This window comes from Heterocephalus glaber, unplaced genomic scaffold (genome assembly GCF_053883595.1).
Source record: "Heterocephalus glaber isolate CG9 unplaced genomic scaffold, H.glaber_assembly_v1.0 deba00001428, whole genome shotgun sequence".
Classification (NCBI taxonomy): domain Eukaryota; kingdom Metazoa; phylum Chordata; class Mammalia; order Rodentia; family Bathyergidae; genus Heterocephalus; species Heterocephalus glaber.
Window position 1 is genome coordinate 24,322,868 of NW_028258293.1, and position 16,988 is coordinate 24,339,855.

Here is a 16,988-nt window from a genome sequence, read left to right on the forward strand (position 1 = left end):
TTAGATGAAATTTAATTTCTTCTCTGGCATGAAGCATGTAGCCAAGCCTTGTGGTTCCTGCTGATTTAATATGGCTGACAGCTGCTCTGATTTCATCAGTGCAGGCTGCTACTGATATCCATATGCTTGAGCCCTTAAAATAACTGTTTTCCACTGAGATGTGTTAAAGGACAACTATATTTCTAGGAGTCCTATGTGGGCAGACTTTTTCAAGTTAGCCCTTAATTTTCACTCAGTCAGATTGTATATCTTTTAAACATCTCAAACAGCCTACCATATGTGAATTTTTGATAATTCAGAAAAACTCTTCCACAACTTGAAAACATTTCAGGATATATGAGTTTCAGTTGATGAAAGAACTCTTGTTTTGTAAGCTAGCAGTTATCCATTCATCTATCCAATAAATATTCCTTAGCACCAATAGGTTCTCAGTATTGCTTTAAGTGATAGTGAAAAAAGGATCCTACCTTAAGGATTTGTTTATTATTGACCAAGTTTTGTATTTGGTGGGAGAATCTCTATGCTCAAGAAACATTTTTATTTATTTGATAAGAAATTAACCCCTAAATATTAACAATTTTATATTTTATAACCTTTTTCTTGCAGAAATTAGAAATATCTTGAATGATTATCAACTGAGCATTATTTAAAGTTAGTGGTTATTTACTAGTAAAATATGACTTCATGTAGCTTTTTTGAAAAGGAAGATACATATGTTGGCTCCAAATGAAATCACAAGAACTATTACTAAGCATTGCTTCCAGGAAAAGGATATGGACAGTGGAAGTCAGTGATAATTAAAAATATTATGTATACACTGCATTGCCTCTTCCAAAATTGTTAATACATCATTAGGAACCATCAAATGTATTCACTATCTGTTATTGAGTAATAACTACCTCAGAATTTGTCAGCTTAAAGCAAAAAAATGTATTATCTCACACATTTTTGGAGGCTAAAAAATCTGGTAAAGGCACAGTTAGAGGAGTGTGGCTCTGGGTTTCCTTGCAGGTTGCAACTAAACCATTGGCCCCACTCTCAGTCTCTGAACAACTGACTGGACCTGTACTTCTGCTTCGAAGATCACTGAGGTGGTTGTTAGCAGAAATTCTTATCCAGTGAGATCATTCACTGGTGTGCACATAACCTGACTTCTCAAAAAAGTAATAGAGGAGGAAAGGAATAAGGAGAGACAGAGAGAGAGAGGGGGAGAGAGAGGAACAATCACAGTGTTTTTTATATTTTAACATTTTTATTCATTTCTCTATCTTTTTTTCCCATTAAGTTTATTGGTACATTTTAGGCATAAAATACAGTTACATTCATCATTGGGATCTTGTACCATTACATGAGTATCTTGGCTCTTATTATTTTCCCCTGCTCTGCCCTCCCTCCACCCCCTCCACCCTTCCCTATTTGCAAACACTTTTTTTCCATTTTGTTCCTTTTCTCATATTTTTTCTTTTCCCTTCTTTCCTTTATCCTACCCCTCCCACTTCCCTTGCTTCTTTAGACCTTTTCTTCCTATTACACAGTATTAATTATACATTTTTAAAATTACAATATCAAGATCTAGCAGACATTACCACAGACTTTACAGAATTTGAAAAGATATAGAGAGCATATTACAAAAATCTGTTTTGAAAACAATAGGGTCATATACACTTTAACTGATAAATTATATCAAATATTTAAAGGAGAAAAAAGAAGGAACACTTCTCCCCTCATTTTAGGATATCAACATTGTGGTAATCCTAAAACTGGATAAAGATAATAGAAGAAAAAAGTATGAACATAGATAGAAATTTGTTTAACAAAACAAACTATTAGAAGTCAGATATGGCAGTACGTAGAAAGTGATTTTATTATAGGTATGGCAGTGTTGGTTCAGCATTGGAAGATCCACCCCCAAAAGTCATCATTTTAACAGAGGAAAGGAAAAAGCCATATGATCCTGTCACTAGTTGGAGAAAAAGTATTGGGCTAAATTCTACAGTTGTTTATGGTAAAAGCTATCAGGAGACTAGAAGTGGAACAGAACCTTCTCAACAGATCAAAGACATGTACTCCATACTTCCAGCAAAAACACCTTATATGAATGGAGAAGATACAATGCTTTTTCCCTAAGGTGGGGAACAAGGGCAGATATGCCTACTCTTCATCTGTCCATTAAACTTTGAAACCTAAGCCCAAACCAAAATAGTCTGGTGACAAAATGACACAATTAGGATAGGATTGGCAAAGTAGAAGTAAAATCTGTATATGTAGTTGAAATGATCATCTACAGAAAAAATACTAAGAAATCTCTAGGAGCCCCTAGAACTTGTATTTGAATTTAGCAGAATTAGAAAACACAAGGTATATATAAAAATTCAGGTGTATGTATACTTGCTATAAATGAAGAATTGGATATTGAAATTTAGAAGTTATGTAGAAGTACAAAGGACCTAGAAAAGAAAAAAGAAAAAAGAAATAAAACAGTGTTGGAAGACGTTTAGTACCCAATTTTAAGATTTCTTCTCAAGCTACAGTAATCAAGGCAGTGTTGGTGTAAGGAAAGACATATAGATCATTGGAATAAAACAGAGAATCTAGAAATAGAACCACACAGTTACGGTCCACTGAGTTTTGAAAGATCATTTCACATTAACATTCTATAGAATATAAACTCAATTCAAGAGCCGAGGAAGAGATAGTGTTTTCAGCAAATGGCACTAGAATACCTGGTATCTGTATATAAAAAATTAACCTCAACCCTTTATTTCCATACATAAAAATAACTTGAAAGGATCTATGAACCTAAATATGAAAGACTAAAACTATAAAACTTTAAGAAGAAATTATAAGGGAAAATGTTTATGAATTTAGGGTAGGCAAGAACTTCCTGGGATCCAGAAAACATGATGCATAAAAGAAAAAAATTGATAAATGAGATTCCATCAAAATTTAGACCTTTAAATGACATCGTTAAAATTAAAAGTAGTCCTTAAACAGACCATATTTACAACGCATATAACCTATGACCAGAATATATAAAGAACACTTATAGCTCATCAATAGACAACCCAATTAAAAAGTAGACACAAGATGATTAATAGTCAGTGCAGCTAAAGGAAAGGTGTGTAACACTAGAATCAGAAAAATACTAATCAGTACAATCATAAGATTGAATTATACACTCATTAGGGAGATGAAGTTAAAAGTTTTAAAAGCCTTGTCATGACTTTTTCTTTTTGTTGGGTTCTCCCCCTTTGCATTTAATTTGTCACGCCTAATGGATTCATTCTGCTGGGCTCCCTGGGGTTGTGATCGTCATTGTCTTTTCCTAGGATATTGTCTAAAACTTTTTGGAGTGCAGGTTGGTATTCATGAAGTTCCTAAGGTGGTCTTTATCATGAAAGTATCTTATTTCTCCATCAATTTTGAAAGATGGTTTTCCAGGGTACATCAATCTGGGTTGGAGGCTGTTTTCCTTTAGGGCTTGTGCAATACATCACTCCAAGCTCTTCTTGCCTTGAGGGTTTGGAATTGAGAAGTGTGCTGTGATCCTGATGGGCTTTCCTTTGTATATGATTGGATTCTTTTCTCTAACTGCTTATAGAATTTTATTCTTCTTTTGAGTTTCTGGAATCTTAACTAGTATATGCCTATGTGTAGACATTTTTGATCAAGGCTAGTTGGAATCCTATATGCCTCACTTATCTGTATGTCAGGTTCTTTCCCCCTGCAAATAATGACAGTTTAACTTCTTCCTTTCCTATGTATATTCCTTTTATTTCTTTCTCTTTTCTAATTGTTATGGCTAATGTTTCTGGAACAATATTGAACAGGAGTGGTGATAGTGGGCATCCTTGTCTTGTTCCTGATTTTAGAGTGAAAGTTTTCAGTTTTTGACCATTTAGTATGATGTTGGCTGTTGGCTTTTCATAGATAGCCTTAGTCAGGGTGAGATAAAGACCTTCTATTCCAATTTTCTGTAGCATTTTTATCATAAATGGGTGTTGGATTTTGTGGAATGCCTTTTCTGCATTTATTGAGATGATCATATGGTTTTTGTCCTTGACTCTGTTAATATAGTGTATTACATTGATTGATTTATGGATGTTGAACCATCCTTGGATCCCTGGGATAAATCTGACTTGGTCAGGGTTTATGATCTTCTTGATGACACTCTTTATTCTGTTTGACAGTATCTTGTTGAGGATTTTTGCATCTATGTTCATTAGGGAGATTGGTCTGTAGTTCTCTTTTGGGGTTGGGTCTTTCCCTGGTTTGGGGATCAAAGTAACACTTGCTTCCAGGAATGAATATGGAAGCCTTGATTCCCTTTCAATTTTCTTGATGATTTTAAGGAGTAATGGTGATAGTTCTTTAAATGTCTTGTAGAATTCAGCAGTGAACCTATCAGGACCTGGGCTTTTCTTTGTTGGTAAGTTTTTTATTATATTTTCAATTTCACTCATTGTTATTAGGGTGTTTAGAATTTCTATATCTTCTTCATTTAATTTTGGCAATTCATATGTATCCAGGAATCTGTCCATTTCTTCTGTGTTTTCTATTTTATTAGAGTATAAGTTCTCCAAGTAGGTATTGATGATTCTCTTGATTTCTGCTCGATTTGTTGTGGCTTCAACTTTTTCATTCTTAATTGCATGGATTTGAGCCTTTTCTTTCCTTTTTTTTGATAAGGTTAGTTAAAGGTTTATCAATTTTATTTATTCTTTCAAAAAACCGACTCTTTGATTCATTGATTTTTTGTATTGTTCTCTTAGTCTCCATTGCATTGATTTCTGCTTGGATCTTTATAATTTCCTTTCTTGTATGAACTTTGGGTTTGTTATGCTCTTCTTTTCCTAGGAGCTTGAGGTTCTGCATTAGGTTATTTAACTGAGTTCTCTCTGTTTTCCTAATATGGGCATTCACTGCTATGAATTTCCCTCGTAGAACTGCTTTCATTGTGTCCCACAGATTTCTGTATGTTGCTCTGGCATTTTCATTTACTTGTAGCAACTGTCTAATTTCTTCTTTAATTTCCTCTGTCACCCATTGGTTGTTCAGGAGGGTGTTGTTCAATTTCCATGTGTTTGTGGGAGCTTTGTGGTTTCTTATATTATTGATCTCCAATTGTATTGCACTATGGTCTGATAATACACAGGGGATAACTTCCATTCTTTTACATTTACTTAGATATGTCCTATGAGCTAGCATGTGATCTATTTTGGAGAATGATCCATGTGCAGCTGAAAAGAATGTGTATTCTGATTTTGTGGGGTGAAACACTCTGTAAACATCTATTAAGTCTATTTGTTCAATAGCTTGGTTCAGTTCTAGAATTGTTTATTTTTGTTAGTTGATCTGTCTATTTGTGTTAGAGGGGTGTTGAGATCCCCCACTACAGTTGTATTAGTGCTTATTTGATTTTTCATTTCCATTAATATTTGTTTTGTATGGTTGGGGGCATTCATATTTGGTGCATATATATTTAGGATTGTCATCTCTTCCTCTTGGATTGTTCCCTTCACAAGGATGTAGTGACCATCTTTGTCTCTCTTAGTTAGTGTTGGTTTGAAATCTACTTTGTCTGCAAATAAGATTGCTACCCCTGCTTTCTTCTGGGTTCTTTCTTCTGTGGTGTGGAGAACTGTTTTCCATCCTTTTACTTTCAGTCTATGGATTTCCTTTTGAGTTAGGTGTGTTTCTTGTATACTGCATATTTCTGGGCTTTGTTTCTTAATCCATTCTGTCAGGCTATTTCTTTTGATTGGTGAATTGAGGCCATTAACATTGCTAGTTATAAATGAGAGATAATGATTCATCCTTGTCATGATATTTTACTGTTGTTCTTTTATTTCTTATTTTCCCCCCTTTCACTTTAGTGTCTTACCTTGCATGGTGCCTTTTCTCTGCTGGGCCTCATGGAGTTGTGACCTTCATTGTCTTTTTCTAGGATACTGGCTAAAATTGTTTGGAGTGCTGGTTTAGTGTGCACGAAACTTCTCAGATGTTCTTTCTCCTGAAAGTATCTAATTTCCCCACTGATTTTGAAAGATAATTTTGCCAGACACAACAGTCTAGGTTGGAAGTTATTTTCTTTTAGGGCTTGAAATACTTCACTCCAGGCTCTCCTTGATTTGAGGGTTTGTGTTGAGAAATCTGCCATGATTCTGATGGGCTTTCCTTTGTAGGTGATTTGTTTCTTTTCTCTAACTGCCTGTAGAATTTTGTTCTTCTGTTGGGTTTCTGGGATCTTGACTATTACCTGTCTAGGTGTAGATTTTTTTTTGATCATGGCTGGTTGGAGTTCTATATGCAGCACTCATCTGTACGTCTAGTTCTCTACCTCTGTCTGGGAAGTTTTCTACTATTACTTCTGTGAACAGTTTTTTTTATGTCAATTGTACTTTCTCCTGTTTTTTCGTGGACTCCTATGAGTCTCATGTTATTCTTCTTTGCATCATCTAGCAGCTGTTGTTTTGATTTCTCATGGTCCCTTAGTATCTTTAAGAAATTTCTGTTTTTATGGTCCTTAACCACAATCCTGTCTTCTACATCTGATATTCTGTCTTCAGATTCTCTTAGTCTGCTCTTCATGCTTTCAATGGAGTTTTTAATCTCCTGAATATCTGTTTGAACCTGCTTCATGGATTCCATTTCTTTCTTATGTTGGGCGATCATGTTTTCCATTTCTTTCTTATGCTGGGCATTCATGGCTTCCAGCATGTTTCTTATCTCATCTATTTTCTTATCTGTTTCTGGTCTAGAGCTTCTAATCATGTCTTTCACTCTACTTACCATCTCTGTATTTATCTGGGAGATTATTTCTGTTTTGAATTTTTATAGAGCCTCATGCATCTGCTTTGTTACTTCCTGTGTTATCATTTCAGGGTGTCCAAGTGGTTGCTTATCAGACTTTTCCACCTCATTTCCCCCAGAATTTCCTTTTTGTGGAGTGGAAACCTGAGTTTGTGCCTTGCTTAAGTGTCTTCTCATTTTTGTTTTTGGTACTGTCCTTGGTTTAATTCCTGGGTTGCTATTTCCAAATTGCTTAATGCAGGTATCTTTGTTGCTTGTGTTTAAAACCCTTGTGGAATGATTGCTTTTCAGAGGTGTCTTCCAGATATAGCTTATTGTTGGGCTTGAGACTCTAATGACTCTGAGGCTATTTTATTTTCCTTATATCAGGAAGGAAAACTAATTAGATCAATCACAACATGTTAGCCCAAATGACATAGTGAGCAATACCATAGCATCAAGAACAGCTTAGAAAATGACAATTTGTGGTAGTTATTAATCTATCACATTTAACTATGTGAGTTAAATTAAAAATGAGGACCAACCCAACATAAGTTTATAATGAATAAACTCTTCAATATAGCATCTTTCCCCTTCATGGTGGGGAGTTAAAAGGAGTTGGGGAGGGAGGGACAAGTAGAAAGAACAGGTAAGATTAGCAGTGAGGCCAGAAGACACAGAAAGATCACACAAACTCTAAGTTGTTAAAGACAAGAGAGAAAGGCAGAATCAAAGAACAAAGATGTGAATAGAATCACCTAACAGCAACAGGGAGGCTAGATACCGAATTTACTTTCCTTTAAACCTAATGATAAGAGAAGGAAAAAGAGAAAAAAAGAGCAATAAGGGAGAAATCCAAATTCAGTGCAGAAAGGAACAAATAGGGAGATGAGGAGCAATGTGGGACAGCAAGAGAACGAGCGAGAGAGAGAGAGAGAGAGAAAAAGAAAAGTTAAAGAAAAGAAAGAAAAGTAAAAATTTGAAGGTTAAAAAAAAGTGAATATTAAGAATTAAAAGTAAGAGAAAAAAATTTTTTTTTTCTTTTTTGCAAATAGCAATAAAAATTATGGGCTTTCTTCAGGGTTTGTCTCTGCTGTCCCAGTAGGCCACGTAAGAATCCGTGTCCATATACAAGCCAATGAGTCTCAGCAAGCCAGCAGCACACCAAGTACAATGGTCTGATGTGCCTTTATTGTAGAGATTCTCTTTACTTTTCTGCTGAGCTTCAGTTTTCATCGAGGAGCGTGAGAAGCCCTCTTTCTGTTACTAACTTCTGGTCTATCTTGTGGTGCTCAGGACATGGGTCTTTATAATCTCCTGTGCCTCTGTAGTGTGGGAACAGCTAGCAGAAAAGCAGAAGGCCAGAGGTGCTGGCGGGGCGGGGGTAGGAATTGGGCCTTCCAGGTGCCTTCCTGGCTAAGAGGACCTCACAGTGGCGTGGGCGGGGCCCGGAACCGCCCTGGAGCTTCAAGCTGCTTGTCTGTCCTGGCTGGTCGCTCTGGGGAGAGCGTCCTCTATATCCTTTTAAATTCTGTAAAATCTGTGGTAATGTTTCCTAGATCTTGATACTGTAATTTTAAAAATGTATAATTGATACTATGTAATAGGAAGAAAAGGTCTAAAGGAGCAGGGGACTTGGGAGTGGTAGGGGAAAGGAAAGAAGGGAAAAGAAAAAATATGAGAAAAGGAAAAAAATTGAAACAAAGTCTTTGCAAATAAGGAAAGGTGGAGGGGGTGAAGGGAGGCCAGGGGAAGGGGAAAAAAATAAGAACCAAGATACTCATGTAATGGTACAAGATCCCAATGACGAATGTAACTGTATTTTATATCTAAAATGTACCAATAAACTTAACGGGGGGGGGGAAGAAAATATTTTCTTTAATTTCAGAATCTTCACTCTCCATTTTCTTTCTTTAGATGCTTATATAATAGCAGTTTTTTTTGATTTTGCAAAAACTCTATGCATACTCCTTTATTTTTCATTTTCTTATAATTTTTACTTTTATTGATTGAGGATTTATAGTGTTCAGTGAGTGGTTACCTGGGTGATATCTAGTCTCTGTTTAAAAAATGAAGCAATGCATAGCTCAAAGAAGTAAGATTTTGACTATTAATGGGAAAAATTAAAAGTCATTGAGCTAAAAAAAAAAGCCCTCATCATAAAGATTAGTATCTGGCCTGTAGGAAGGAGACTACAGGGGTAAGACTCTGTTTTATTCATTGATTATCTTACTACACGTAACAGGAAAGATCTACCTGCATTGTCCCTCCCCTTACTCCAGATACTTGATACCTGTAGCTTCTCAACATACATTTATGGAAGAAAAGAACAAATAAAGGAATAAATAAATCCAACATCACAACCCAATATTACATCTGAAGTGGAAAGAGCCTGAAATGAATAATATGAGGAAAAAGCATTACAATACATCCTTGAAGAGAGATAAAAAACAGGGTGAGGGGTATTAGAAAACCTATGTGCTCTTACTCTTTTGCTCAATTTTCATAGCCATAGAATTTTAATACAGATTTACTATTAGTTTGACTTTTTAATCTAGTATGTCTTCTGTTTTTAGTACCTCAATGTTGTTATGCACACATTCCTATGAAATTCTTCATTGTGACTAGAATACAAACTCAACATCTTAAGAGTGGTTAATTCTAGAGGCTATAACTGAAACTAACAGACTATCTGAGGACAGAGGAGGGACTGACGATGAAGAATAGTAGTTCCTTGACTCAGAAAGGCAATGGTTGTCAGGTGTATTCACCATCTATGCTTTCAGCATTAGTGACTTTCTAGAGTGTGCAGACCCAGGGCCCACCCTGGTCATCTTCTTGGAAGATAATTGGAAAGTCAGTCATACAACAGGCACAAATTATCCTCTATAGAGATCTCAAATATAATAAAATCAGAAGAGAATTTGTCAGCAGTGTGATCCTTAAAGAAGCCATGAGTTACGGTTCAAGGAGAGGTAGCTGGACTCAGGTAACCAAGAGCTAAACTGACTTCATGCTCTTTACATGGGTGTCTCAGTGTTCTGAATAAATTTAAAACATCTATATCTCATGGTCTGGCTTTGACTTTGGGGAAGAGCTGTAAGTCATACATTTCCAGATGCAGTGAGTAAAGTAGATGAGGACACACTGTAATTTTTTTTGAGTTTCCCTTTCCATTGGATGGCATGAGCCAATCACATGCACCATATTTTTTTTATCATACCTCATAAAAACATGAAAGAAGACTTCCAGAAGTTCTTCAGAAAGTGGCAAGAATGATGGGATAAGAGTGTTAAAAGCTAGTGGTTGTGGAGGGTAATAGAAACATGTCTTTTACTGTAATGAATTTTTAAAAAATCTAAAATTCATCATATTATTTGATCACCCTTTATATTCACGCCCTTTTACTTCAGTGACTAAATTTTAGTCCACTCATTTATTTCCTGCTAAGATGTTCCAGGAAACATAATTGGCCCTTTCCTTTCAATTGTGAATTGACTTGACTCTGATCTGCCTCCTGTAATGACTACTATCACAGAACACAATTTACCATATTTTTATTGATATTTCACTTCCCAGAAAGACTAGGAGGTTTTTTCTGGCACAGGAATGTCTGTATTTTTCCAGCCTAACATAGGGCCTAGCAAATGTATATTTATTTGTTTAGCCACTTAAAGAACATATATTTTACCATGTGACTTACATTATGTTAGAGATTGAAATGCAAAGATATAGATATCTCTTGTCTTGGAAGACAACATGTACTGGCAGTAAATAAGTATGCCAACAAATAAATCTATTATAAATATACTATGATAAAATCGTACATGTGGCAAACAAGAAGAGAGAATACATTCCATTTTAAATATTAGTTGAGCTTATAAAATATTCATTAATTAATTGATATTTAACCATGAAAACCACACCATGTATCAACAACACTACATACCATATAGCTCCTTCATTAAGACTCCTGGAATGTCTATGTTTTCAGATAAAATGTATCCATTCTAGGAGTTGTGGTGACATTGGTTATCTTCTGAATTGAATGTATGGAGAAAAATATATTCCATACATTAATTCATAAACAATTTTAGCACCAAAGACTGCCCAGACTGAAAATGTCTCGAAAAGTCATTTTATTTTTTATCTAAAGAGAAGATTACCCAGTATCATAAAAAAACACTTAAAATTCCTTCAAAAGTTTAAGAAATATTTTATATGAATATATTAGAAAACAGTTGTTGTGACCCCATACCAATGATTAAAATTTGTGATAGAAATCTTCACTCTGCTCTTTATTTCTATGAGATCTACTAGATTTATCTCCTCCACAATGTGTATATTTCAAAATGCCATGTTGTACATGATAAACACAATTTTATCAGTCAACTAAAAATAAATTAAAATTTTAAAATACCAGTGAAGAAGAAAAAAGAAGGGAATGGAATTGAGATACAAATTCAGACATGGCTATAAGTATCTTCAACATAGTTTTTGAGAACATACTTTGAGAGAGATAATGGAAAATGTTTGGCGCCACACCAAGTGTTTCCTCTTTGTTTTGTTTTCATTCATCATTCTTCTGTCTAATTTCAGTTGCCTTAGATCAACTCCTGCCTTTTTCACTCTGGAAGAATTTTATGACACTGTCTTGGATCTGTTTTGTCTTTACCCCATAAACAATAGGGTTTAGAGTTGGTGGAAGAAGAAGGTAAAGATTAGCCACAATGATGTGAAGAGAAGCGGGAATGGTGTGACCCCCAAAACGGTGGGTAAAAAAAGTAAAAAATGCTGGGACATAGGTGATGATGATGGCAGATATATGAGCAGTGCAGGTGCTGAAGGCCTTCTGCCGAGCATCTGATGATGAGAGGCGGACCACTGCCCGCAGGATCATAGTATAAGACACAGATATACAACAAATGTCAAACACTCCAATCAGAAGTGCAACCATCAGCCCATAGATGACATTGACCTTGATGCTGGCACAGGACAACTTCACCACAGACATGTGGTCACAATATGTATGGGTGATGATATTGCTTTGGCAGAAGGGCAAACGCTTGACCAAGAATGGAAAAGGAATCATCAGCAACATACCTCTCAAGAAGGTGGCAAGCCCAGCTTTGGCAATGATAGGGTTAGTGAGTATAGCAGCATAACGTAGTGGGTAGCAGATGGCCACATAGCGGTCCAGAGCCATGAGCATGAGCACCCCAGACTCCACACCTGTGAACCCATGGACAAAGAACATCTGGACTAAGCAAGCATTGAATTCAATTTCCTTGAGATTAAGCCAGAAGATGCAGAGTGCATTGGGGAGAGTGGTTGTGCAGGTAAGTAGGTCAATGAGTGACAGCATGGCCAGAAAAAAATACATTGGGCGATGTAAAGACTCCTCATAATAAATGAGGTATACAAGGCCAAGGTTGCCCATGAGGGAGATGACATACATTGTGCAGAGTGGAAGTGAGATCCACACGTGTACTACTTCCAGACCAGGAATTCCATTAAGGATGAAAGATTGAGGAGGCACATATGAATTGTTGGAAATCAGCATAGCTACTTCAATAGAGGAATGATATTTTTCCAAAAGTTTCTAACCCAAGGAAAAAGAATTAAGTAATAGAAATTTAATTCAGATCTTTGCAAACACAAATAAATTTGTGACAAAGTTACACTTATAAATACTATCAATTATTTTGGATAATAATGATTTGAAAACAGTTTATTGAACAGTATCCTAGGTAATATTTAAAAGATTTTATGAGAAGCTTAAATTTAATTTTTAACAGAAGTTGTGATTTGATTTTTTACCCTCAAATAGAAACGTGGGTACAGATGTTGAATAATATTGACTGTGGCATAGCTAAATTCATAAACAGAAATAGTATTAATAGATGACTTTATACTCACATAGTCTCATTTTTATGTAGCCTGGTTTGTAAGATTATGTATCCTATGAGAGAAAGTTATGATTGTATGTGAAGAATAGCCTGAAATTTGTTTATTTAATTAATTTTGTATCATAATAAGCGAGAAGATTGCATTTTTTTCTGTCAAATAGCACATTATTCACATTTCAACTCCTTTTATAGCAAAATGTGATTTAGTGAGGTTTACTTTACTCTCCCATCCAGGGCCAACCCTGCTTAGCTTCTGAGCTCAGGTGAGATCAGGTGCATTCAGGGTAGTATGGGCACAGATGGGGTTACTTTACTCTCAAAGCCACAGTTGTTCTTCTATAATGTCAGACTGATACTTAAAGACTTCTGCAAAATAATTGGAAGTTTAGGTTACTCCTGATTAATACTCTTGTGGATTGGATATAGGAATATTGAAATACAAGTGTAGATGCTGTATGGGTATAAAATACAAGAACAATGACTATGAAGGTTAATCTAATTTGATTGTCCCAAGAAAGAAAAAGATAAGAAACCTTCCTTTGTCAAATACTCTGTAATCTCAATGTCATTGAGATAATCCATTTCCTTTCCACGTCTTTATTTTGATGCAATTTTTGAAAAATATACTCTATAAGAAAGATTTTTGTCCCAACGATTTCAAATATAACCAACATGAAGATAATTTTGAGATAATTAATCTAAATAAACTATGTCACTATTGTTATGCCCTTTCATGCTGGATATCTCCATTATAAATTCTCATAAAGACTTTAAATTTACCATGTCCAGCACTAGACTCATTCATTCAAAATATACTCATTCCCAAAACAGACTTTACATCTAAGTTGTGCCTGCTAGATAATGGTGTCACAGTCCACCACAGTATCAAAACTATTGTCTTTATGATCTTCTCTGGCATTCTTAGCACTCATCTTTATTATTTCCTTAAAGCCGAAAATATCCCAATTGTCACTCCAGTCATGTTGCTTCAACATGTCTAAATTCTTGGCCCCTGCTGAGACAAGATGAAGGTCTATACATCTATTTTTAATCCAGAAATGTTTCTATTTACAGCCTCTTTTTTCTATCACCACTTTCACTGACTTCTTTGAAGACCATATAGCCATATCCTTCTATTTCCTTGCTTTTCCTTTTGTAGTTTTTCAAATCAATTTATAGCATAAGTTTGAAGGTATTTTAAACCTTTGTGTAATAATCTTCAATATCTTCCCATCTCTTTAGGATAGAGATAAATTTCCTTGGCATCTCATTCATTCAAGTATAATTTGACTCTTACTTTTTCTATTTTGTTTCTTTCTATTCTCTAACCACTCAAAAGTCTCCTGCTTTAAAAATTCAACCATATTGGGCTGGGGGTTTAGCTCAGTGGTTCTGCCACCTGCCTCACTAGTGCAAGGTCCTGAGTTTGATCCCCGGTACCAAAAAAAAATTTAAATCATATGGTCAATGTATTATAGTATTTCATTATTGAACTGTGTAGGACTACTTACTAACCTCAAAATACTACATGGAATTTAAGTCTATGTTAACTTTGAAAAGTTTCTCACATTTATTTGAAAACATCCCTGTGTATATGATAAAAGAAAAGAAATGACAAGGACCAGAGCAGAAATAAGTAAAATAAAGCACAGAAAACAAAAGGAAAGATCAACAACCTAAGACTTGTTTTATTGAAAACAAAGCAAAGTTGACAAGCCTTTAGCTAGACTAAGAAAAAGAGAAGGTCCAAGTAAGTGAAATCAGAAATGAAAGAAGCAGGATTACAACTGTATCTATAAAAATATAAAAGATTATGAGACTATTAGTAATAATCATACACAAACAAATCAGATAAAACAATAATGCAACTTATGAGGATCAGGTAAGGAAGGAAAAGAAAATATTAATATACAAATAGCCAGTGAGAAAATTAAATCAGCAATAAAAAGTCTCCCATCAAAGAAAAACACCGGACCTGATCGGTTCACTACTGATTCTACCACTTCCTTATTTTTGCCTGTTGTGGGGAAGGTAAAAAGGAGACCAAATAGGCAGGTGTCATGATAACAAAAGAGCATAATCATCGACATTGCTGCACCACAGTACTTCATGTCCATCACAATTTCTCCTTGAAGACAATAGGTCCATTACCTAATCTAGATATCCAAACCTCCAGGATCTGATAGCACAATGATGCATGCTATCACTGCTTCTGCTTCTGCTGTTTCCTCCTCCCATGAGGGGCAGCCATTTGACACAAAGTGTATGTAGTACCCATGCTTGCCTCTGGCTGGTAACAAAGAAGACAGATTCTTTTAGATTATCATTTGGTCCTACTCTACAGAAAAACCTGCATAAGTCAGCTTGTGAATAGAAGGTGGGAAAGCCAAGGAGACTTGCTTTTTCACTTTGTTTTCCCTTCTTTGCTGTGCTTCTCTGAATTTTTTTCTTATTTGAGCAATTTAGGTACTAGGACACAGAATGAAATCCTATCAGGCATCTGAAGACCCCTTTCCCTAATTCCCTGGAGAGAAATGTCAGAAACAAGCCATGTCCAGAAAAAAGACTTCTAGAGTCTTTGATACTATTTTTTCCTTGCTGTGTTCATTGTTTGGAAATGTTTTTCTTGAGGTATCAAATCTGTCTTTTTAATGGCACAAGATACTATTCCTGAGCCTGAATATCTTAAGTGAGTGGGTCTCTATATTAAATTCAGCAAATTCTACTTGCAAAATGTTTCCAAAAATCCATTAATCATCCACCATGTATGTGTCAGGCAATGTATTCTTTGGCATGTATCAAGAGGCTTTTCTGTGTCTTCACTCAGTTGCTTTTATGTTAATCTTGCACATAAATATCAAATTTGCATAACAACTCAACTATTTATCCATGTGCTTATAGAAAAAGTAGCAAAAGTTATATCTGATTATATTTATATTTATATATTTAGCATTATGTATTATAAAATGTTATATTAATGTATTATATGTAATGTTATTATATTATCTATTTTAGTACTATTTAAATTTACTTGTGTTTTCTATCACATTCCTGAGTCTTCCAATTCAATATTATCATAGTTCCTTTACCCAAGATAATATGCTCAGTAATTTGCTGAAAGAGACAGAATTTTGTGTTTTCTACATGGAACACTGGTGAAGCAAACACATCCCGATCACTCTTAAACCAAAGGAGATCATTCTGTGAAATTCCCCTTCCCCCCTGCAACCCTCACAATCTCTCCATGTTGATAAGTTGAGATCTGTGCTGGGGCAATTTAATTTTATCCTACTCATTTACTGATCTATCAGCCGTTTCGGTGTATAAGTTAAATCCATCACCTATTTTACCCTATGTATGAGGATTGTACCTGGATTAAAAAAGAACATTGGATAAATTGGAGTTATACTGATTGAATTGAAGGGAAGGAAAGGGATGGGGTCAGGTGGGCTAGCAACTTACAAGGAAATGTATGGACCTGTTTAATTTTTCTTCATTAAGGGGTTTTGGAGTTCTTATCTAAACCTCTGTCTTTGGCATTGCAGCATATGTTTTCTAAAAAAAATGAATGAATACAGACCGAAGTGTTCCCTAAGCTATAAAAGAGAGGTTAAGAGCATCTTACCTGTACTTTGGTCACCAAAGGTACACATCTCAGACAAATACTGTCTCCGCTTTGAATGTGAAATGAACCTATTCTTCCTAAATTTTTAGGCTAACAAATCACCAACAGCATGCTCTGTAGGCTAGCACCTTTGACTCATCTGATGGCACAGATAGGCTGAAGCAGTAGGAAGATTTGTCCCACAATAAGCCTAGGTCTGGAGTGCCCAGGAGGCAGAAATCACCCTTACTCACAATATAGCTGAAGATAAGAAGGAACATGGAAGGTGCTCATGCCAGGGAGAGGGCCAGGAATGTGTGTGATGGTTTCACCTTATAGACTGTGGGTCAGAAATGTTTAGTCTAGGTGAGATCCCACAGGAAGCAGACATAATCTCTTATACTCTCAGAAGTCTTAAGTCTTAATAAGAAACAGGGCTTAAGAGACCAGAGCTCTAAAGAAAAGAATGAGACAAAGCTTCACATATTCGGGGGACTAAAATACTTTCTTTACCCCAAAGGATGACAGTCCAGAAGGTAACTCCCATGCTGATACTCCACCATTAGGAGTAAAAGTTGGAAATTCTTCTCTAAGGAGATTAAATATAAAACAAAGATAAATATGTATGCATGGTTTCCTGAATGTTTAGTTGTTTATTACTATGAATGTGGAATGAACATATT

General features: G+C 35.5%; 1 protein-coding gene across 1 annotated transcript; it reads right to left on the bottom strand.

Moving 5' to 3' along the window:
* Window positions 1-11,401: 11,401 nt before the first annotated feature.
* Window positions 11,402-12,355, bottom strand: LOC101720744 (olfactory receptor 52N5). Its single transcript, XM_004863492.2, has one exon. The coding sequence runs from the start codon at window positions 12,353-12,355 to the stop codon at window positions 11,402-11,404; it is 954 nt and encodes a 317-aa protein (XP_004863549.2).
* Between the last annotated feature and the right edge of the window lie 4,633 nt (window positions 12,356-16,988).

Bases quoted from the DNA above. Each gene is read 5' to 3' on its own strand.
- LOC101720744 (XM_004863492.2), bottom strand. From the start codon at position 12,355: ATGCTGATTTCCAACAATTCATATGTGCCTCCTCAATCTTTCATCCTT.